A 23,455-nucleotide genomic window follows, 5' to 3' on the forward strand; every position below is an offset into this window, starting at 1 on the left:
TGTAATTGTTGCTATTGAAACTGTATTCAATTGTCTGTTGTTATTGTTGTGCTAAAGAATTGTAAAATCTCAATAAGTATGAAGGAACACCAGTCTGAAAAAGGGTCTCGACCCGAAACATCACCCAATCCTTCTCTCCAGAGATGCTGCCTGACCCACTGAGTTACTCCAGCATTTTGTGTCTACCAAGGAATTGCAGATGCTGGTTTAAACCAAAGATAGACACAAAAAGCTGGAATAACTCAGCAGGACAGGCAGCATCTCTGCAGATAAGGAATGGGTGACGTTTCGGGTTGAGACCCTTCTTCAGACTGGTCTCAATATATTTTGTGCAGAGAGAGAGATTTTACAGAATGTTTGCTTGTTATGCTACATGAAGGCTTATTACATCTACACGTTCTCTCTCTGTGTAGCTCATTCAAAGTCACAACAGAATGATAACAGCAGTATTTACGGTGCTGGAATGTTGTTGGATGAATAACGGGTAACGGTGAGGTAGAGTACAACACTGGAAAGGATAACCTGAAGAACCAAGAATTTTCCAGCTTCAAGGTCCTGACCATAACCTGACTGTTGTGCCTCGGAAATGGACTAAATTTCACTACACTATCTTATCTGGGACTTCAAATGAGTTACAGAAAATGTGGTGAATAGAACCAATCTTAAATACGCCGATATAACATGTAATTCTGTGTTAAAATAGAGAGGCATAATAGGTCAGGTTGAAAGCTGGTGTATTTTCTTCCTATATGTCCTTAGTTTAGTTTGGAGATACAGCGCAGAAACAGGCCCTTCGGCCCACTGGGTCCACACCGACCAGCGATCCCCACACATTAACACCATCCTACAAACACTAGTAACAATTTTTACATTTACCAAGCCAATTAACCTACAAACCTGTACATCTTTGGAGTGTGTGGGAGGAAACCGAAGATCTCGGAGAAAACCCACGCAGGTCACGGGGAGAACGTACAAACTCCGTACAGACGGCACCCGTGGTCGGGATCGAACCCGGGTCTCCGACGCTGCATTCGCTGTAAGGCAGCAACTCTACCGCCGTGCCGCCCTATCTATATAAAATTCAAAGTTAACTTAGAGCTAATACAAAAGGTCGCAAAGTGCAGGAGTAAATCAGCAGGTCAGGCTGCATCCCCAGAGAACATGGATAAGTGATGTTTCAGGTTGAGACTCTTCTTCAGGTAGTTTCAAACTGATGGTGGGATCCAGTTGCATTTGGGAATGATAGTCAATGGATTTCCTGTTGCAAAGGATTCTGCTATTAGTCAACAATTGTAGAATACTGGATTTATTCTTGAAAGAATTAGCCAACTTCAATTAACAGCTCAATTATTATTCCATGACTTTGATGATACTGGCTCGATTATGCTTTCCTCCTCTACAAGTAGTAATGGTGTTGGAGACTGAGATTTATAATTCTCATAAAATCTGTGTTTGGCTTGGCTGAGTCAATGCAGCGGACAATCTTGTTAGTAATTACATTGCGATATATTCATTAGGGAGCTTAAAGCAGTTAAACCAAATTAATAATCATATGGGAATTGTTAAATAAATAGCAATATTATACAGACACACCAAAGACTATATTCCTGATACAAACCAGTACCAACATCAGACAGCAACATCAGGTATTTTCACATTAGACAGGAGCAAGCTTGAGGAGGTAACACAAGGGATGATTGTAAACCTCTGGTGGTCAGCATTACAGTGGCACTGACAGAAAAACTTGGCTATATTTAAGAGGGAGTTAGATGTGGCCCTTGTGGCTAAAGGGATCAGGGGGTATGGAGAGAAGGCAGGTACGGGATACTGAGTTGGATGATCAGCCATGATCATATTGAATGGCGGTGCAGGCTCGAAGGGCCGAATGGCCTACTCCTGCACCTATTTTCTATGTTTCTATATTGTGTAAAGTTGTTTGTCAGAAACAATACACTTGCTCTGGAAGGAATGCTACAAAAATCAGCAAATACCTGGGATGAAGTAACCGCTCTATTAGAGATTGGGTTTGACTAGAACTAATGTGCAGGAAGGAACTGCAGATGCGGCTTTACACCGAGGATAGACACAAAATGCTGGAGTAACTCAGAGGGTCAGGCAGCATCTCAGAAGAAAAGGCATAGGTGATGTTTCAGGTTGAGAATCTGCTTCAGTCTGAAGAAGGATCTCGACCTGAAACGTCACCCATTCCTTCCTGCCAGAGATGCTGGCAGACCCGCTGAGTTACTCCAGCATTTTGTGTCTAACTTTGACTAGAACTATGTTCAGTAGAGTTCAGAAGATCACTGGTGCATTTTCCAATGGTTGAATGATCGGCTCATGCTCCTCTTTTCATGTGTTTCAATGTTTGTAGATATCATTTACACGTTGGTGTGTTACATCTGATCATCTGCCATTGTGGGATAAAATAAATGAATTCAAGACGTCTCCTCAAAGAAGTGTTTTCTGGATTTTGAGTACCTGGGCAGGTGAAGCACGCAGATTAAATCGAAAGGTGAAGGAAAATATCAGAAAAAAAGTGTGGTACCCTTTGTTCTTGAGTAGAAACAAACGTCTGGAATCCTGGTGCAACTCCGAATCCCAGCTCATGTACAAATGGCGGCTCGGACTGAGTGTGCAGCTGTACTCTTATCCCTGCCTCAAACGTTGTGTCTTCTGAAAGAGAGAGGAAACAAGGAGAACACTTAGTTAGAACTTAAGACAACCTTACACCCGTTACACAAATGTTTCTCAAAATAGTATCCTGTGTGTAACCATTAGTAAATTTCTCCTCTATCATGATGTGTTCCCAAAAATGTTCAATTCCCTTCACAGTTCTCCAGGAATTAAGTCAAAGGACCAAAGTTGAAATGAGATGTGTAGGCTACGCTGTTTGCACCGAGAGTGTGGATGCCTGGAACATGCTGTCAGTGGTGGTGATGGGGGCAGATACAGTAGTGGCATTTAACAGGCTATTAGATAGAATATGAATATGCATGGAATGGAGGGATATGGATCATGTGCAGGCAGATGAGATTAGTTTATCTTGGCCTCATGTGCAGCCCAGACATTGTGGGCAGAAGGGCCTGTTCCAGTGCTGTACCGTTCGATATGTTCTAGTTACAGAATCATCCAGCACAGTCACAGGCCCTTCTGCCCACCTCATCCATGCTGGCTTTTTCGCCCATCTCCAAAATTATTCGAATATTGCACAGTTTATTCCTGCACATAGAAACACCAGGATAATTTTGTGATCTGACTAAATAATGGCAAATTATTTTTACGTTACAAAATTCAAACCACGACAATTGTAGTGAAACAGAATCTACCCACCAGCTCTTGACATTCACAACATTATCATTATTAACTAAACCACATTTTGAAGACACGTTTGGCCAGCTGTTTAATTGGCTACCTGAAACATTACCTTTGTTTATCACTCCAGAGACCGTCTAACCTATGATGAGTTTCCAAACGTTGCTGCATGGAATTCAGATTTCCACCATTAATAGTATTTTTGCAGCCTCATAAATACTCAGATTACAAGAGTAGGCTGGAGTTAGTGACTACAATAATTGTCTCAGCTCCTGATTCACAGAAGCTTATCCATCACCATCAGGGATATGGGTTGTGAGTGTGATGCACTGCTCTCCAATGTGCAGGAAGGAACTGCAGATGCTGCTTTACACCAAGGATAGACACAAAATGCTGGAGTAACTCAGAAGGTCAGGCAGCATCTCAGAAGAAAAGGCATAGGTGATGTTTCAGGTTGAGACTCTGCTTCAGTCTGAAGAAGGATCTCGACCTGAAACGTCACCCATTCCTTTTTGCCAGAGTTACTGGCAGACCCACTGAGTTACTCCAGCATTTTGTGTCTAATACTCCAGCATTTTGTGCCAATAATATATTAGAAACTCTCTCATCCTCCAGGATAAAGCATCTTTCATGACTGGCCGCACAGTGTCATAGTGGTAGAGCTGCTGTCTTACAGCGCCAGAGACCCAGGCTTGATCCTGACCTCGGGTGCTGTCTATACAGAGTTTGTACGTTCTCCCTGTGACCACATGGGTTTTTTCCGGGTGCTTTGGGTTTCCTCCCACTACCCAAAAACCAACAGGTTCGTATGTTCGTTGGCTTCTGCAAAATTGTAAATTGTCCCTCGTGAGTAGGATAGTGCTAGCGTATGGGGTGATCACTGGTCCTCACGGACACGGTGGGCCGAAGGGCCTGTTTCCACGTTGTACCTCGACAAGTCTAGAAAGTAAAGGTGCCAACCCCAATGATTTTTGAGAAACTCTCCACCCTCCAGGACAATGCATTCTGCTGGGTCAGCACCCCAAGCACCTTATTAATCATTTATTCTCACACCATTTATTCTTTCACATCATGGCTGCAGAGTGCCTGAGCCACAGTAAACACTGTGACCACTGCAAGTACTGCCTTCTTTCACAGTACCCCCGCAAGCCTATTTCTCTGCTGGTCAGGAGGACAAGGGAAGCAATGGGAAAGGGAACACTAGCACTGGTCATTTTGAAAGATCACGGAGCTGACATAGCGACTAATTCTCTTTCCACAAAAGCTGCCCAACTTGTTGAGTTTTTCTGGCATTTTCTGTTTTTTTTGTCAAAGTCAAAGTCAAAGTCAACTTTATTGTCAATTTCCAGTTAGTTTACACAGACAGAAAATCGAAATACACTTTCCCACAATCCCGAGGAATAAAGTGCATTAAATTAAGTTAAAATTAAAGAGGCACAGCAAACAACAATCAATATAAAATATAGTCACTTCAATGAAAAAAAGATGAAGATGAATATATTACAATAAAAAATAATGAACAGTAGTGCAAAGCCTGTCCATAGCAGCGTTAAAAACCTACCAAGTTACACACCATGGTGGTCAGAAATATATTGCCTCCATTATTGTTGAAGCTTGGATCACCCTGCTCAATAGCAGTGAGGAATAATCCATGTTCCTTGTACTATAACAGTTTAAGGGGACACCCTGCACCAAAGGACATATATAGGACAGCACAAGGACAGGCCCTTCAGCCCATCATGTCCATGCCGAACATTCCCAGCACATCTGGGGGCGTGGCTGCGTTCTGCAGCTGCGGCTCACCGGCAGTCTCTCTGTCTTTTTTTTGTTTTTGTCTTTGTTATCGTTTAAATGTTTCTTTTGATTTATTTTTAACTCTGTATATGTGGGGGGTGGTGGGGGGGTGGGGGAAACCTTTTTTTCCAATCTCCTCCTCAACGGAGATGCGACTTTTGCCGTGTTGTGTCTCCGTTCGTGCTACGGCCTAACACCATGGAGTCGGCGGCCTCCAGCTGGGATCGACTTTGAAGACTCCGGTCGCAGGGCCTGGACTTACCATCTCGGAGGCTTCGGCCGTGGGCCCTGCAGACCACAACATCGGGAGCTCGCAGGTCCCTGGCTGGCGACCGGCTTTCGGGAGCTCCAGCCATAGCAGCTTCGACCACCCCGAAGCGCGAGGTTTGATCTACCCGCTCGCAGGCCCCTCATCGCCCTGCATGGCCTGGCCGCGGCACTTCCCATCGCCCGGTGGGGGCTCAGGACCTTCATCGGCCTGCTCGGCCTCAAGCTCTCACATTCCAGAGAAAACAATTCAAGTTTCTCAAAGATTGGTGTAGAGATGGGCCAAGAATGTTAAATTGCCAAAACCCCCAAATCCTAATTAAGTTTAGTTTAGTTTAGTTTACTTTAATTTAGTTCAATTTAGTGATACAGCATGGAAACAGGCCCTTCAGCCCACTGTGTCTGTGCCGACCAATGATCACATGTACACCTGTTCCATCCTACACACCAGGGACAATTTAACCTCCAAACCTACACGTCTTTGGAATGTGGGTGGAAACTGGAGCACCCGGAGAAAACCCAGGCAGTCACAGGGAGAACGTACAAACTCCCTAAAGACAGCACACACAGTCAGGATTGAACCTGGGTCTCTGGCGCTGTAAAGCAGCAACTCTACCGCTGTGACCCTGTGCCACCCCATTAGGGTACATCAAATATCTGTATGCACTTCTGAAGCCCCACACTAAAGACTGGCTACCCAACCCATGGCTAATGGGACCTAAGTGGCCATGATCATCAAGACGGGTATCAAAAATATGATAAGCCCTTAGGGGCAGGTCTGGCTTGGTTGGGCCATGATCAGATTAGATTCAGACCAGGTTTTAATTTCATATCTAGTCAAATCCCAGCCTTGTACTATATTTATATAAACATATAAACCTGCGGCATAACCACACGACACACCACGCCAACAACATATCCACGATGTACACCAAGCACTTCCTAAAAGCACTATGGAGACACATCATAAAGATTTACATCACATACACACACACAACACGAACACACTTCTGATACCTCTGCTACATACTGACATACAAATATGAACATGCCATTTACATATGCACCACTAATGTACAAAATATATGTCCTTACACTTCATATAAATATAAAATATACACACACACATGGACACACTTGTTTACAAGCATCACAACATGTGCACATAGACTCATACACACATACATCACTTAAATATATACTGAACATACATGTACCACACATGCAGATATGCATACTCATTCACACCCATTTAAACATGTATAAAATATGTTCTTAAAATGTGAAATTAATGTGCAAATGTCTTTTCCATGATAGTTTTTCTGAGAATCTTTGATTGTCTTACATTTATTAAAATCTATGTTTACCGTTCATATAAAATGACAAAACTCATAAGTGATGAATAAAAACTTTGCTCAAGATCCGCTGTATTATAAATGTCTTTTCTGAGGTCATGGAGGTTAATGTCATTGCTTCGAATAGGAAACAGGAATTAGACGATGCTAATAACAATTACACTTGTACGGATATTCTGAGGAAGCTTCTGAGAAATCTTCAATATGTCAAGTCTATCCATTGCCATCGTGACAAATGCAGTATCTGTGGATTCAGAGATATTCAAAGCTCTGAATTATGCATTATGCTTAATGTTTCATTAACACTGTACAAACCGTAGCAAGTAATGGCCTGTAATGATACCCCTGACACCAATGTAATGAAAATGGCACTGATTCCAATGATAGGGAAGACTTAGGTGGAAGATTGGGCGGTACGGTGGCACAGCGGTAGAGTTGCTGCCTTTACAGTGCTTTCAGTGCCCGAGACCCGGGTTCGATCCTGACTATGAGTTTGTACGTTCTCCCCGTGATCGTGTGGGTTTTCTCCGAGATCTTCGGTTTCCTCCCACACTCCGAAGACGTGCAGTTTTGGAGGTTAATTGACACTATAAATATAAATCGTCCTTAGTGTGCGTAGGATAGCGTTAGTGTGCGGGGATCGCTGGTCGGCGCGGACTTGGTGGGCCGAAGGGCCTGTTTCTGCGCTGTATCTCTAAACCAAACTAAACTAAACTTGGAACACAGAGAGATAGTGGCATATGAGAGTCAATAGAGTCAAGAGTGTTTCATTGTCATAAGTCCCAGATAGAACAATGACATTCTTACTGGCAGTAGCATAACGGAACTTGTAAATATAGTACACTTAAACAATATAATAAACAAGAAAACAAGTTCAGTGTGCAGAGTGTTTAATTGTCATATGTACTGATGACGCAACAATGACATTCTTACTCACAGGAGATTAACAAGTATTTAGGGCACAGATAAATAAATAATTTTGAAAAATCAATATTTTAGTCCAGTTTAGTTTAGAGATACAGTGTGGATGCAGGCTCAACGGCCCACCGAATCCACGCCGACCAGCGATCCCCGCACAGTAACACTATCCCACACACTGGGGACAATTTACACTTATACCAAGCCAATTAACCTACAAACCTGTACGTCTTTGGAGTGTGGGAGAAAACCAAAGATCTTGGAGAAAACCCACGCGGTCACGGGGAGAACGTACAAACTCCTTACAGACGGCGCCCATAGTCGGGTTCCAACCCGGGTCTCTGGTGCAGCAAGCGCTGTAAGGCGGCAGCTCTACCATTGCGCCACCGTGCCGCTTCTCTGAAGAGAACGGATGGGTGATGTTCCGGGTCGGAACCCTTCTTCAGGCCAAAACAAATCAGGGCCAGCCACAGATGACCAAGGGAGGATGGAGCCCATAATGGCTGGGCAAGAGGTGATAATGAAGGGATACAGGGATGCGAACAGTGGAACTGGTGGGATGACTAGGATGGGGTGTGGGGGGCAGGGAGGGAGGGGGGGGGGGGAAGAGGGAATGCAGGGGTTACTTGAAAGTAGTGAAATCAACTGGGTGGAAGCTGCCCAACCGTAACATGAGGTGCTGTTCCTCTAATGTGCGTGTGGCCTCACGCTGTCAGTGGAGAATGCCCAGGATATGCTCAAGAGGGCACAGGGTTGAATTGAGAAGGGAAATAAATAATAGAGGCCTGAGGGGCGACTTCTTCACCCAGAGGGTGGTGGGTTTGTATAAAATCGGTTGCCAGAGAAAGTGGTTGAGGCAAGTACAATAACAACATTTAAAAGACATTTGGACAGGTACACGGTTAGAAAAGGTTGAGAGATGCACAGGCAAATGGGGCCTGTCCAATGGGGCCAACTGAGATGCCCAGGCTTGGATGGCCATCTTGGTTGGTATGGACGGGTTAGGCTGTGGGGCCTGCTTTTGTGTTGTGTTACTCTATAACTGTGACATTTCTGTGCGTTTTAGTGTTGGTCGGTATCGCTGCATGTTCAGTTTACGATGAAATTGTTGTGTTCACGAGAGCTACTTCTCCAGCATCACACTTGCCACAATAACGGCAAGCGCTCCGTGATACCCAAAGTTCATCACACGGGGGGATTTCACTCACATTGACCTGAGTAAAGGGAAAAGTTGATCACTCACAGGATAAATCAGGCCGTTTTATTCACAAAATGCTGGAGTAACTCAGCAGGTCAGGCAGCATCTCGGGAGAGAAGGAATGGGTGACATTTCGGGTCGAGACCCTTCTTCAGACTGAAGAAGGGTTTCGGGTCGAGACCCTTCATCAGTCTGAAGAAGGGTCTCGACCCGAAACGTCACCCATTCCTTCTCTCCCGAGATGCTGCCTGACCTGCTGAGTTACTCCAACATTTTGTGAATAAATCGATTTGGACCTGCATCTGCAGTTATTTTCTTATAAATCAGGCCGTACCGATGCTGGAGGCTCAGAGACAAAGCTGTTGAATGGGCCAGACTAAAGCTGCACAGAGCCTCTGCACACACTCGACGCACACTGAAGTCTGACTTTTCCTTGCAGTTGTAAATACTTTGCTGAGGCTACAACCGTTTGTGTTCTCAGGACCTGAGAGCAAAAGCCTCTCCACTCCAATGCTGCAGGCACAATTTCACCCAGAACATTTCTCAATTGTAACCCCGAGAGAGTTTACAGATGGCAGCACTCTCTGCAGCTAAATCACTGGGATCAGATGAGCATCATGCCGGCGTGGATTGAAACATCCTCTTAATCAGAAGCGTTATAGCTTTTGGATTGTTATTTAATGTTGGACAGAGGGCATCGTTTTAAACTAAGAATCATTCGGTTTTGCAAATCTTTATTGCTGCTCCGCTTAGTATTGAAGTCCTTGACTTCAAAGCACTGCAGATCTGAGGAAGCCACTTCACCATATGTTCTGTCCACTGTAATGAGGGTCGGCAGCAAAGGTACTAGAGGAGCAAGATAGACCACTCGACCCTAAAAACCGTAGTACGTCACGGCGCCATTTTAGTAGGCATAAACTTGCAGAAACGTTTTAAAAGAAAAATAACAAAAATCTGTGAATTGATAGGTGAGATACATTCTGCATTTAAATGGTATCATCACACATACTGTTCCCCCAAAACACTGATTACACCGCGAGAGGCATAGCGAGCGGCGGGTTTTGCCTACTAAAATGGCGGCCGTTACACTCCTTTGTCAACTACACTTCAGTATACGCGATTTCAACGGAGTGGTCCATCTTGTTCCTCTAGTATCTTTGGTCAGCAGTGAACCTCCCCAGGACCGACGTCCTGAGCGAGAGGGATATTTGCGTCTCGGATGTACGTGGAGGTGCAGCGCAACAAATAATCATTCCCAACTATGGGTAGCACCCTCGAGGAAAGTGTCTGCAGCACGCTCCATGTTAATTAGATGTACTGAATTACAGCTTCCATAATAATAGAAAATGGTTCTCTGCAGCTTTTAATTAGCTGGTCTAAATATTTAATTTGGTATTTTGTATTCTCTCCACAGGGCAAAGTGGTAACAAGGCTTGTGCAGAGCTGCGCTCTATTTATTCAGTGTGCACTTGCATCATTTTCAACTGTTTCACTGGTACGGGTAATATGCTGCGGTCCCCGATCAACCAGGGACCTCATGCATGTCTTGAATTCATTCTTCCCCATCTGTTCCTTTCACTCGGTGTCCTTTCCTGTGGACGTGGAGATGGCAGCATCGTTGGTTATGTTTGTTTAAACACAGACATTTTCAAAGCGCAATGGGCTAGAAAATTATCTGCGCACTAACGTTGAGGGATCCAGTCAGAAATCTGATCGCAACTTTCTGCATGGTTCTTGCAGGTTGGCACTGGGTGCCCCCTGTGCCCGATGCACTTACACATGTCACTGCCCTTCTGTGGGATCAGACCGAAAGGCAAATTGAACGCCGCATCTGCCACGATACAAACATGGCTGGATTTTATTTTAAATGTCCAGGAAGTTTTTTTCATTTTGAGGTTTGAAATGGCACTATCACAATGGTCGGGAAAGCAAGGATGTCCACCGCTGGTGTTCGGGATGAGGGACATGGGAAGGGGACAGAAAGGGTCAGAGTTCAGAAGGGAATTTAGGTCAGGTGTCATTTACCATCACTCGAGGATATGAAGGCCTATGATTGGCAATTGGGAAGATCGGGCGGAGCTTGGGTCAATGGGTGGGGCAAATGACTTCATGATGAACCGTGGGTATTTATTCACAAAATGCTGGAGTAACTCAGCAGGTCAGGCAGCATCTCGGGAGAGAAGGAATGGGTGACGTTTCGGGTCGACTGAGGTAATGCTCCAAAATTCTCTGTATCAGAAGGCTGTAGATGGTCCAAATTTGAGTGCACCCAAGTTTGTGATGGATAGATGCTTGGATATTAAGGAAAATATTGGGATAGTGGGATGAGTTTACGAGGATGTTTCCAGGCCTCAAGGGCTTAAGATATAGGTTGAGCAGGCTAGGATTTTATTTCTTGGAGTGTAGGAGGATGAGGTGTGATCTCATAGAGGTGTCCAAAATCACGAGAGAAATAGAATGGGTAAAAGCACAGTCTTTTGCCCAGAGTAGGGGAATAGAGAACCAGAGGACATAGGTCATAACGTCGTAAGGAATCGGAGTAGAATTCGGACCATCAAGTCTACTCCGCCATTCAATCATGGCTGATCTATCTCCCCCTCCTAACCCCATTGTCCTGCATTCACCCCATAACCTCTGACACCTGTACTAATCAAGAATCTATCTATATCTGCCTTAAAAATATCCACTGACTTGGCCTCCACAGCCTTCGGTGGCAAAGAATTCCACAGATTCACCACCCTCTGACTAAAGAAATTTCTCCTCATCTCCTTCCTAAAAGAACATCCTTTAATTCTGAGGCTATGACCTCTAGTCCTAGACTCTCCCACTAGTGGAAACATCCTCTCCACATCCACTCTATCCAAGGTTTGAGGTGAGGGCGGAAAGCCACTGCGTTACTCCAGTGCTGTGCATCTTTTTTTGTAAACGAGCATCTGCAGTTCATGGTATCTCCTTTAAAAATACTGACGTGTTGTCTCTTGAAGGAATAGTAGCACATCACCAGAAAGAGGAGGAGAATCACACAGGATGTCGTGAATGATTTTGATCAGGATGGCTCCAGCACAGGACCAGGGCCAGAAATGTGAATGACAGGATTCAAACGTGGAGCTCTGGAGATGAATATGATTTTCTAACATATGTTTGTACCAGTAACTGAAGATAAATGTGAATTTAAAGGATCATGAATTTAGACTTTACTTGTAGTTCCTCAAGCTGTTTAGTGGAGCCATAAGACAACTTTGCGATTTTATGCTTGTGGAATGATACTTGTGATATTTGTCCCTATATTTGTGCAGCACGTGAAATCCTAGATAGCTCCGATCAAATTGCATAATAGCCCTCACCAGCAGCTCTCAGAAGGGCTTTTGGCCAATGAAGAGACCACATATGGGTAAATTAATTTGAGGATCATTATTCCAAAAGCTACACAGGGACGTAAAATTAAAATTAATACTTAGACTGAGAGCTGTAGTTGGAGTAAGAGGTTGCGCTGAGAATAATGCTGAACCAATCCATTTATTCAAGCATAAAGTACATCGTTAACATGTCCACCCGCCACAATGGAAGTGGCCCAAAACTTCTAAATGGAGTTGGTAAATAATAATAATATTTCCTTGTGCCATATTTGTGTTCTGCCAACAGAATGCTTGGTAAATATTGAATATTATTTCTAAAATCATATTGGGTATACAGTTCAAGGTAAAGACTTAAAGGGCGGCATGGTGGCGCATCGGTAGAGCTACTGCCTTACAGCGCCAGAGACCCGGGTTCGATCCCGATTACGCGTGCTTGTCTGTACGGAGTTTGCACGTTCCCCCCGTGACCTGCATGCGTTTTCTAAGAGATCTTCGGTTTCCTCCCACACTCCAAAGACGCACAGGTCCGTAGGTTAATTGGCTTGGTATAAATGTAAAATTGTCCCTCGTGTGTGCAGGGTAGTGTTAGCATGCTGGGGATCGCTGGTCGGTGTGAGGACTCGGTGGGCCGAAGGGCATGTTTCCGCGCTGTATCTCTAAACTAAACTAAACTAAAACGTTCAAAGGAAATTAATTGCTGCTACTGTGGTGCGATTCCTTCTGTGCTCGGGAAAGATGGACTTCCATTTTCAGGTCAGGTCAGATTCGTTTATTGTGGTCTACACCAGGGTGCAACATTACTAGTTCACACGATGCCCACAGAGCTAACAATATACATTGGTAATGATTAATACAAAATAAATACAACAAAACCAGTGTAAAACAGCAGGGTGATGCAACCACAATGGGAAAGTTGCATTTTGCAGCATCATTAACTTTGTAATTGTGCAAAATAAACACATTTCATGACAGCAAAATATTGCAAAACAAAATGTGCAGAATAACTTGCTAACTATGTCGATCGTAATCCCCATATGAGTTAGGATGATCTGATGGTGATTCACGAGCTTCAAAATATTGAAACAACCTTATCTTTATAATTAGAAGAGAAATATTGTGTTACTGGGAAATCGTAGTCTCTCCTCAGTGACACGTTGTCAAAACATTCGCTTCTGACCATTCATGCCCGACATTAGAAGGGTTTCAGCATTAAACTCTGCGAATGACATCTTGTTGTGCTGAAGCAAATGTTAATGAAGTGCACACAATGCTCTGTTGTCAATGTGGTGTAACATGCTGCATTCTCTCCAGCTGTTGCTGGAAATGATCGCTTTAATAATTTATCCCTTTTCAGAAGTACCAGAATAATATTAAGTAAGATTCACATTACAGTCAGCTTAGAATAGCTCTCCCATTGTGAAACTGTCTTTGGTGACTATTAAAATTGTTACATATATTTAATAGAGAAAGTCAAAGTGCTGGAGCAACTCAGCAGGTCATAGAGTCTTACAGCATGGAAACAGGCCCTTCGTCCCAACTTGCCCACACTGGCCAACATGTGCCACCTACACTGGTCCCACAGAGGTCAGGCAGCGTCCGTGGAGGGAATGGACAGGCGACGTTTTGTGTTGGGTCCTTTCTTAAGATTGACTGTAGTAGGCGGGAGAAAGCCTGGCAAGTGATAGGTGGGCGCAGGCAAAGGGGGGTTGGCAGATGGGTGGAGTATGTGATAAAAGCTGGAAATCCTTTTTTTTCTCCTTTAAAAAAAAAGGGCGTTGGATAAGGAGGGAAGTGAAATGTAAAGCCATGGCAAGAGACATAGGTGGAAGGGGACAGGTGGAGGGGAGAGGAAGAGGGACCTGATAGTTGGAGGGATGGTGTGGTTTGGGGGGTGAGGACACACAGGAGAGGGGGGTGGGGTCCACCCACTCTTCTCTTACCTAGCTAGCTTCCTCATCTCTACTACAATCAGTCTGAAGTAGGGTCCTGACTTGAACTATCGCCTGTCCATTTCCTCCACAGGTGCTGCCTGATCAGATAAGTTACTCCAGCACTTTGCATTTTGCTCACATATCCAGTCACTGCATTTTTCTTGTATATTTAATACTTTTGATTTTGATTTCTCTAATTTCAAGTAACCATTACATTCCCCCTCTCTCCCCCCTGCCAGTTTCACTGTTCGTATCCCTTCGTTATCACTTCCTCCACAGCCAACAATGGACCATTGTGAGCTCCTTGACCATCGGTGCTGGCTCTGGTTTGTTCTGCACCTTTTCATACTTCTAGTTTCCCTCTCCCCTGATTTTCCCCCTGCAGAACGGTCTCGACCCAAAAGGTCATCTATTCCTTTTTCTCCAGAGATGTTGCATGTCCTGCTGAGTTACTCCAGCATTTTGTGTTTATCCTCAGTGTAAGCCAGCGTCTGCAGTTAATTCGTAAACTACCCATTGTATCAGGCAGGTTGGATGAGCCTGATGGTTAATTTTCTCTCTGCCATTATCCCGAAACTTCCTGGCCTCCCAGCAGAGTGAGATGTCTGTCAGAGAATGTCGCCAACTGGCCTATTCGTTACTTTAGACTTTAGCGATACAGTGTGGAAACAGGCCCTTTAGACTACTGAGTCCGCGCTGACCAGCGATGATCCCCTACACTAACACTACCCTACACACAGGGGACATTTTAATTTTTTTTTACAAAAGCCAATTAACCTGCAAACATGTATTCTTGATGAGTTCTTTTACATCTGCCCATTGTTGGTTTAATCACCTCCCACAGCACAGCTCTTGCGTTGCAACCCTGAATGCTGGCAGTCTAGATGAGGTACTATTTAGGAAAGTGGCTTGGAGATACAGTGTAGAAACAGGCCCTTCTGCTGACTGAGTCCACACCGGCCAGCAATCACCCCATACACCGGCACTACCCTAAACACGAGGGACAATTTACAATTTTACCAAAGCCAATTAACCTACAAACCTGCACGTCATTGGAGTGTTGTAGAAAACCAGAGCATTGGAGAAAACCCACGCGGTCATGGTGAGAACGTACAAACTCCATACAGAGGGCAGGCGGAGTCAGGATCGAAGCTGGGTCTCTGGCGCTATAAGGCAGCAACTCTACCACTGCGCCACCGTACCGCCTCAGCGGGATTATATGCTGAGGACTCACTGAAGCTTGGTGCAATCTCTTCCGAACGGAGACGCGACCTTTGTTTTCTGGGTGGTGTCTCCGTTCCCGCTGCGGCCTACCATGGGCCAAACACCTGGAGCTGGCGGCCTCCACCTGGGACCGGACTTACCATCTGTGGAGCTGGCTGCCTTCGGAGGCTGCGGGAGCGGCTGCGACTCGTCTCCGGAGGCTACTTCGGCCGCGGGCCGCGTGGACGTCGGAAGCTCGCAGGCCCTGCCCTGGGTGGGGGCCGACATCGGGACCTCCGGCAGCGGCAGCGTCTTCGCCCGCCCCGGATCGCTGGGCTTGGGTCGGCCCGCCGCGGACCTTTCACCGTCCGGCGCGGCCTGGAATAGGCCGCGGGATTTTCTCTGCCCGGCGGGAGCATCAATGTCGGTTGCCGCGACCGTCCCGACGTGGCAACTTCAACAGCCTGACCGCGGGAGAAGACGGCAGGGGAAGAGAAAAGACATTCTGGCCTTCCATCACAGTGAGAAGGTGACTGGAGGAGACTCACTGTGATGGATGTTTCTTTTTGTTTGGTGTTGGTTTATGATTGTGTGTGTTATTGCTTATTTTTATTGCTTATTTTTATTGGTCTTATTGTTCGACTGTGGGTAATCTTTTATTTCATTGCACATTTATGTGTATGTGACAAATAAATTGACTATTGACTGTGAGGGAGGACCACAGTATAGGGTCCTCCTACTGCAGGACATTGAGGGGGGTGGGGAGTCCGGTGAGGACACACATCCAACAAGGGAAGGAACATCACCCCAGAGAGCCACATGAGAGGCAAGGGTCCCTCATTTAAGGATATTTGTGAACACTACTGAATATTCATTATTATTTATTATTTATATTTGCAAATTTCCCTGGTGTGGGACAAATAAAGGAAGATATTATTATTATTATTAATTATTATTAATTATTATTATTATTATTATTATTATTATTATTATTATTATTATTATTATTATTATTATTATTATTATTATTATTATTATTATTATTATTATTATTATTATTATTATTTATGGATATTTAGTTATTTATTGTCACATATGCAATTAAACATTACATAATGAAATTCGTTTTGCGTATAATTATTATGTTTAACGCCATAATAATATAAGTATATAAACACAGATGTCTGAAGAGTTTTTGCACAGATCTTTTTTTAAATATATACTATTTATTCTGAATAAAGTACAATTCTGGAAATAATATAAAATCATCCATATGCTTGTAAATACCTTAATTTTTTTTAATGTGTGCCTGTTTGATTGTTATCTTTGAAATTTGGAAAAGCATTGATTTTAATTACTTAGAAGAGGAAGAACATCGACAAACTGAAGACTGTTTGCCGATGTTTTAGTTTGGTGATGGTTTCCATGATCCACTCAGAATATATCAGGGGTTTGGTCAACTTTTTCTCACAAGTATATTTCCAGAATACAAAAATCTGTTGTTTTGTAGCAGGAACGCGATGGAGTCCAGCCAAAAACTAATCGGACACGAGTTGCGTGCATTAGACGTGTTTATTCTCTCCAGTACAGCTCCCTACTACCCCCCTAGTCACGGGCGTTGCCCGGCCTTAAATACCAACACTGGTACCGCCCCCGTGGCTTGCGCCTTCCACACTAAGACACCACCCCCTAGAGCCGATGGTTCGCTGTGCCCTTGGGTTGCCACCAGGTGTCACCACATGACCCCCACCAGAACCAGAGGCACCGAACCGGACGGGATGCCGAACGAGGCGGCCCGAACCCGTAGATACAATCCCACGCCCCGGGGGCTTGCTCGGTTTGGAAGAATCTCCGGGAGTCCGGGACAGCGGACGCCCGCGACGGGGCGGTTGAGCCACATGGACTGGCTCGATCAGGTCCACGTGGGGCGGTTTCAAACGAACCACAGACACAGTTTTGCGCCGGCCTCTCATGTCCAAATCAAATGTAATAGTCCCGTGCCGCAGCACGCGAAAGGGGCCTTCATACGGTCGCTGCAAGGGTGACCTGTGTAACGTATCCACGGGTCAGCCAAGGCCTATCGTTCCGGTGGCCTGGCGCCGTCGCATCTTTGAGGTGATCCATGGGCTGGCCCACCCATCCATCCGGACCACGGTCGCTATGGTGGCCACAAGGTTTATGTGGCACGGACTTCGGAAGCAGGTCGCTCACTGGGCCCGGACGTGCATCCCGTGCCAGACATCAAAGGTGCATCGACACGTCCGGGCGCCCGTTCAGGACTTCCCAGTGCCACGCCGGCGGTTCGATCACATACATGTGGACATCGTGGGGCCGCTAACGCCGTCACAGGGTGTTTCACACTTGCTTACGGTGGTTGACTGTGTTCCTGCTACAGTTTTTTATTTTCCAATGCTTATGTTTGTAGATGGGGAGGTGGCATTGAAGAAATGCACGGGTGTTTTGTGAGATTTCTGCAACCCTAGAATTTGTTCAGTTTGGTTGAGAGGGACAGGGGGGAAACAGGCCCTTCAGCCCATCGAGTTCATGCAATGGAATCTCCAATTGCCATGAAGAGTGCAGGTTCAACAACACTCAAGAAGCTCATGATCATAGAGGAAATAGCAGTTCGCTTAAATGGCAACCTATCCACAACTGTTCACTGTCCTCCATTGGACTCACAGCGACTCTACCATCGACCAGACGTGACAGTGCAACTCATTGACACCCAGCCCATCATCAAAAGAGTAGACACATTAGAGACATGGGCGGCACGGTGGCGCAGCGGTAGAGTTGCTGCCTTACAGTGAACGCAGCGCCTGAGACAGGTTCGATCCCGACTACGGGCGCCGTCTGTACGGAGTTTGTACGTTCTCCCCGTGACCTGCGTGGGTTTTCTCCGAGATCTTCGGTTTCCTCCCACACTCCAAAGACGTACAGGTATGTAGGTTAATTGACTGGGTAAAATTTAAAAATTGTCCCTAGTGTGTGTAGGATAGTGTTTATGTGCGGGGATCGCTGGGCGGCGCGGACTCGGTGGGCCGAAGGGCCTGTTTCCGCGCTGTATCTCTAAATCTAAATCTAAAAAAAAAACCTTACGACCCTCTTGTAGATGCAAGTAGAATGTGGCTGATCTAGTGGATTGCAGTCCATAATTTGTTTGGAACAAGGAAATGGACATGCTAAATGTACTTAGAAATGTAGCCGGAATATCTGAAATTAATACTGATATCACGGATCGCACATTGAATGCTGTTGAGGTACAGACGGTGAAATGACAAAAGGCAAAGCAGCATGTTCAAATCTAATCGCAATTTGAAATGCTCTATACTCTGGGAACAATTCTGGATACGAAAGCAAGAATGCTCAGTAATGGGATGACACAGCCACAGGCAGAAAGTCGGATCGATCTTACTAATGGTAAGTAATAAGAAGATAATATAATAAGTACTAAAAAGTTTTACGAGGATGATGCCAGGACTCGAGGGACTGAGCTATAGGGGAGAGGTTGAGTGGGCTAGGTCTCTTTTCCTTGGAGCACAGGAGGATGAGGGGGTGATCTTATAATAAAGGTGTATAAAATCATGAGAGGAATAGATCGGGTAGATGCTCAGAGTCTCTTGCTAGGTAAATCAAGGACCAGAGGACATAGGTTTACGGTGAAGGGGAGAAGATTTAATAGGAATCTGAGGGGTAACATTTTCACACAAAGGGTGATGGGTGTATTGAACAAGCTGCCAGAGGAGGTAGGCGAGGCAGGGACTATCCCAACGTTTAAGAAACAGTTAGACAGGGATGTGGATAGGACAGGTTTGGAGGGGTCAGCAGAGGGAATGGACAGGCCCTGTTTTGGCCCAAAACGTCACCAGTCCATTCCCTCCACAGATGCTGCCTGACCTGCTGTGATCTGCGGCACTGGTTTTGCTCAAAATTCCAGCAACTGCAGTCCCTTCTGCCTCTACCTTACTGCTCAGTTCTGAATTAGAAGCAGTCTATCCAGAAATTGACCAAATCTTTAACTTTCCACCATGCCTTGCGAGAACAATGGGCTCTATAATTATTTGAGCTCTGAGAATAAAGAGACAAAATATCTGCTGAATTTAGCCACACGTTTCCATTTCTTAAAATCGTCAGTATATGAGAAGCAGTTCATTAAACAGATGAATAGGGAGACAGGGAGGGATATCATAATGTCAGCTGCCACGTGAAAGGTTACTGCAAATGTTTTAACCTCAATTCAAGGTCTCTTGTCAATTATAAAATTTCTACTCAGTAATTTTTGCATAACTGGTGATATTTCAATTACCCAGCCGATACAATTTAAGGATTCGACAGGTGCTAATTATTCAGGTGTTAATTAAACGTTGGATGAGGGTTGGTTATTCAACTAATTAAGGCAGGCTAAGGACCAAGCTGAGGTCTGAACAATGGCATGGCGGGTGGGAATATTGACTGCAGAAATCTCTCGTCAGTATTGGATGGAATTCATTATGAAAATACATGACGTTTTTGCATTTCTGTCATGTAATGTGGTGAGGCTCAAGTTGCTTGCCAAGGCTACCCTATTGCTCAGTCAAGAAATGACCTTTTGTCTTAATGAGGAGATGGCTACAGTGTGTGTAATGCCTGTCTGTGCGTGTGTACAGTTCCCATTTACCGGGAAACTGCCTGACCCATGTACATACACGAAAAAGAAGTCTACGATTTCTGACTCGTATCCAAAATAAACTAGCGATTATTCCTTCCATTTTGCGACAGGCAAGGCCACACTAATTACTTGTGTCGTTGATTTACTTGGGAACCATATGGAATTGCATATTACAGTATTGAGAGAATTGAGTTTCAGCGGTATCACCCGAAGACTTGGTGTTGGATTCTGAAATATTGCACCTCATTCAAGACTGACTTTTTTTTAACAAATAAATAATTTAAGAGAAATGCCAGCAAAAACCCAATTCCCAATTTGAGGCTTTGCAACAGTGTGGCAGAGATAGACAGTGAAGCAACAATCGAGAATTCTTGGTTTTCAAATGGCTCTAAAACAGGTTAAGCTGCAGGACTGTTATCTTTGTGTGTCGGACCCTGTGGCAATTTGTCCTGTACAGGGCAGTGGTAGGGAGTGTAAGAGTGCTCTTTAGTTTTCGGTAAGGCACAATGTTTTCTCTTCTGGGCAAATAGGTTTTTTTCTGCAGGATTTACTCTTGTTCGTGTTTTCAAAAATGAGTCTGAATCAAATGCAAATTGTTTGCCTTTGCTGCTGCATTTGAATTTGACGTCCTTTTTAATATTCCATTGCTTGTCAGGTCTTGTGCCATTTTGCATTTGCTATTTCCTGAGAAATTCATTTCCATTGATGAAGGGGCTGTGACGGCTCGCCCACTCTTGGGTCCCCAGCTCTGGCGGGCAGGCCAGGAGAGACCAAACCTCAGCATCATTGCAAACAGTTGGGACCAATGACCTGACATCAAATTAGCCCACCTGAACTTCGGCAGCCGACTCCTTATAAGGTCCAGGCATTCTAGCCCGAGGGAGAGCGGAGGAGGAGAGAGGGTGAGAGAGAGAGAGAGGTGAGAGAGAGAGGAGAGAGGAGATAGAGAGGAGGGTGAGAGAGAGAGAGAGAGAGAGAGAGAGAGAGAGAGGAGGGTGAGAGAGAGAGGAGGATGAGAGAGAGAGGAGGAAAGAGAGGAGGAGAGAGAGAGGAGGGTGAGAGAGAGGGAGAGAGAGGAGGGAGAGAGATGAGGGAGGGAGGGAGAGATGAGGGAGGGAGTGAGGAGGGAGGCAGGGAGAGAGGAGGGAGAGGGAGAGAGGGGGAAAAAAGGGGTGCGTCCTGCTAGTTGTGTCCCCTGTCGCTGGTTTGAGGAAGACTGAGCCACTGGCACAAATCCGAGACCATCAGCACCACCGTGTGATCAAGACTGAGCTGCCAGGGAGAAGCCCTAGACAGCCAGCACCTCTACTGAGGCTAAGACTGAGTGGTCAGGGCGAGCCTGAGATGCCAGTGCCTCTTCCTGTGCACAGACTATGAGGGGGGGGCGCGCACACACACACACACACACACACACACACCCATTGTCACCGTACAGCCCCACTATCTGGTACTGGACATTCCCGTCACTGTAAATAAAATATATTTTATGAATTCACCCTACTGTGAGTGTCAGTGTCGCCACAGTCGAACCCGCCGTCATCCCCGATGTCATGGCTCATGGCGGGTTTAATTGTTTTATGTCAACCCTATTTCCAAATGGAAGATGTTTTAGCCAATGATAATGGCGGGGAAATCCTGCCTAATAATTAGTTAAAAATCTCCCAGGTTTCACTTTCTAACCTTGACAAACGGTGGCGTAGCGGTAGAGCTACTGCCTTACTGCCTTACAGCACCAGAGATCGGGGTTCGATCCTGACTACGGGGGTTGGCTGTACAGAGTTTGTACGTTCTCCCCATGACCTGCGTGGGTTTTCTCTGAGATCTTCGGTTTCCTTCCACACTCCAAAGACGTACAGACTTTTAAGTTAATAGGCTCGGTATGAATGTAAAATTGTCCCAAATGTGTGTAGGATAGTGTTAGTGTGTGGGATTGCTGGTCGATGTCGGACTCAGTGGGCCGACGGGCCAGTTTCTAAATTAAACTAAATTAAACTAAACATATAACTGAACCTTACCAACAACTGTGTCAACTCTTGGTTTAATATCTACCGCTAGCGTTCCCCCAGAAGACAATACATGTGCAATTTGGATATGATCTTTGAGCACCTCTGCACATAGCGCTCACTGCAGCAGTGACAGGAATGTTATACAATGTGGAGATCAGAGGCCCATACTTCGCAAGCAAAGATCTAAGGGCTACTTGGAGAAAAATTACAATTTGGGGGGAAAAAACAATCTTTAGCCTTTGCATCAGCCTTTCAATCTCGTACTATGTCCGGCCTGGTAAGACACAACGCAAGAGCTGCAGTCTTACAGCGCCAGGGACCCGGGTTCGATCCTGACTACGGCTGCTGCTTTGCGGAGTTTGTACGTTCCCCCCGTGACCTCATGGCTTTCTGGTTTCCTCCCGCACTCCAAGGACAAACAGGTTTGTCGGCTAATTGGGTTGGTAACATTTAAATTGCCCCTGGTGTGTTGCATAGTGTTAGTTTGCAGGGATCGCTGGTCGGTGGGGGGAGCGGTTGGGGGGGAGGGGGGGTGGAGGGCCTGTTTCCATGCTGTATCTCTAAACTAACCTAAGACATCAGATAGTTTGGCCGTGTGTGTGTGTGATCAAGCAGGGATGTGTGGAGAAACTGACCATGGAATAAAATCTCATTACGATCCGAGGTCATCGCCTTTAATTGCAGAAATGAATCATTTTATGCGTGCAGTACTAATTTTACTTTCATCGCTGTCGAGAATCTTGAGATGGTTAAAACTGGAGGAGTCGTTTTAGAATTTGGAAAATCAGCTTTAACCTTTCAACCATTCGGTTAATTTGAGGATATCGAAGACAGTATTTTCTTTGGTGCTTGATTAGAAAATTAGCAAGTTAGTGATCATGAGGCAACTAATTTGTAACTTACAGGCAAATCACAGGGCAATTAGGAGAGCTTCCAAACTGTGCTGGATTGTGTTATTTTTTGCTTTTAATTGGTTCAGCTTGTTGCACTGCAAATTGACAACGTGAGAAATCAAAACGTAACCTTTTTGTTTACTCCTGCTATTTTACAGTAATGAGATTTTTCATGCAATTTTAGTTATATTCGGCATACAGAGGCTTAATTTCATTTTATTTCAGTCATTGGCATCTGCGCTTATTTGATAAGCACACTAGTCACATTCTCTTGGTTGTCGAAGACTTCTGCAATGTATTTTTGTTTCCTGATTAAGACAAACCTATTTAAATATAAATGTTCCTGATAACATTAAGTCTGCTGATAATGCTGGTGAAATGGCGCTTAGCTTTTTACACTACACCCGTTTCTAGTATCCATGTGCACGTGTGTATGTTGAAGCAATTGAATGTCCTTTATGTGTTTTAATGTGTGCCTGTTTTGTATTAGCTGATGAGAACTATCTCTCAAACAACTGTGGTAACTGGAGGTAGGCGTGTGTTCGTCCTTCTAGTTTCAATAAGTTGTCCTCATCCT

General features: G+C 45.0%; 1 protein-coding gene across 2 annotated transcripts in view; it reads right to left on the reverse strand.

Annotated features, from left to right (window-relative positions):
• Window positions 1–23,455, reverse strand: part of LOC144607775 (acid-sensing ion channel 2-like) — a 1,151,036-nt gene that overhangs the window by 79,735 nt on the left and 1,047,846 nt on the right. For both annotated transcript variants that reach the window (XM_078424836.1, XM_078424835.1), the window contains exon 3: window positions 2,546–2,673. In XM_078424836.1, coding sequence (XP_078280962.1) covers window positions 2,546–2,673 — 128 coding nt within the window. The remainder of the gene's footprint in view (window positions 1–2,545; window positions 2,674–23,455) is intronic.

The sequence above is a fragment of the Rhinoraja longicauda genome, chromosome 29 (assembly GCF_053455715.1).
Source record: "Rhinoraja longicauda isolate Sanriku21f chromosome 29, sRhiLon1.1, whole genome shotgun sequence".
NCBI classification, from domain to species: Eukaryota; Metazoa; Chordata; class Chondrichthyes; order Rajiformes; family Arhynchobatidae; genus Rhinoraja; species Rhinoraja longicauda.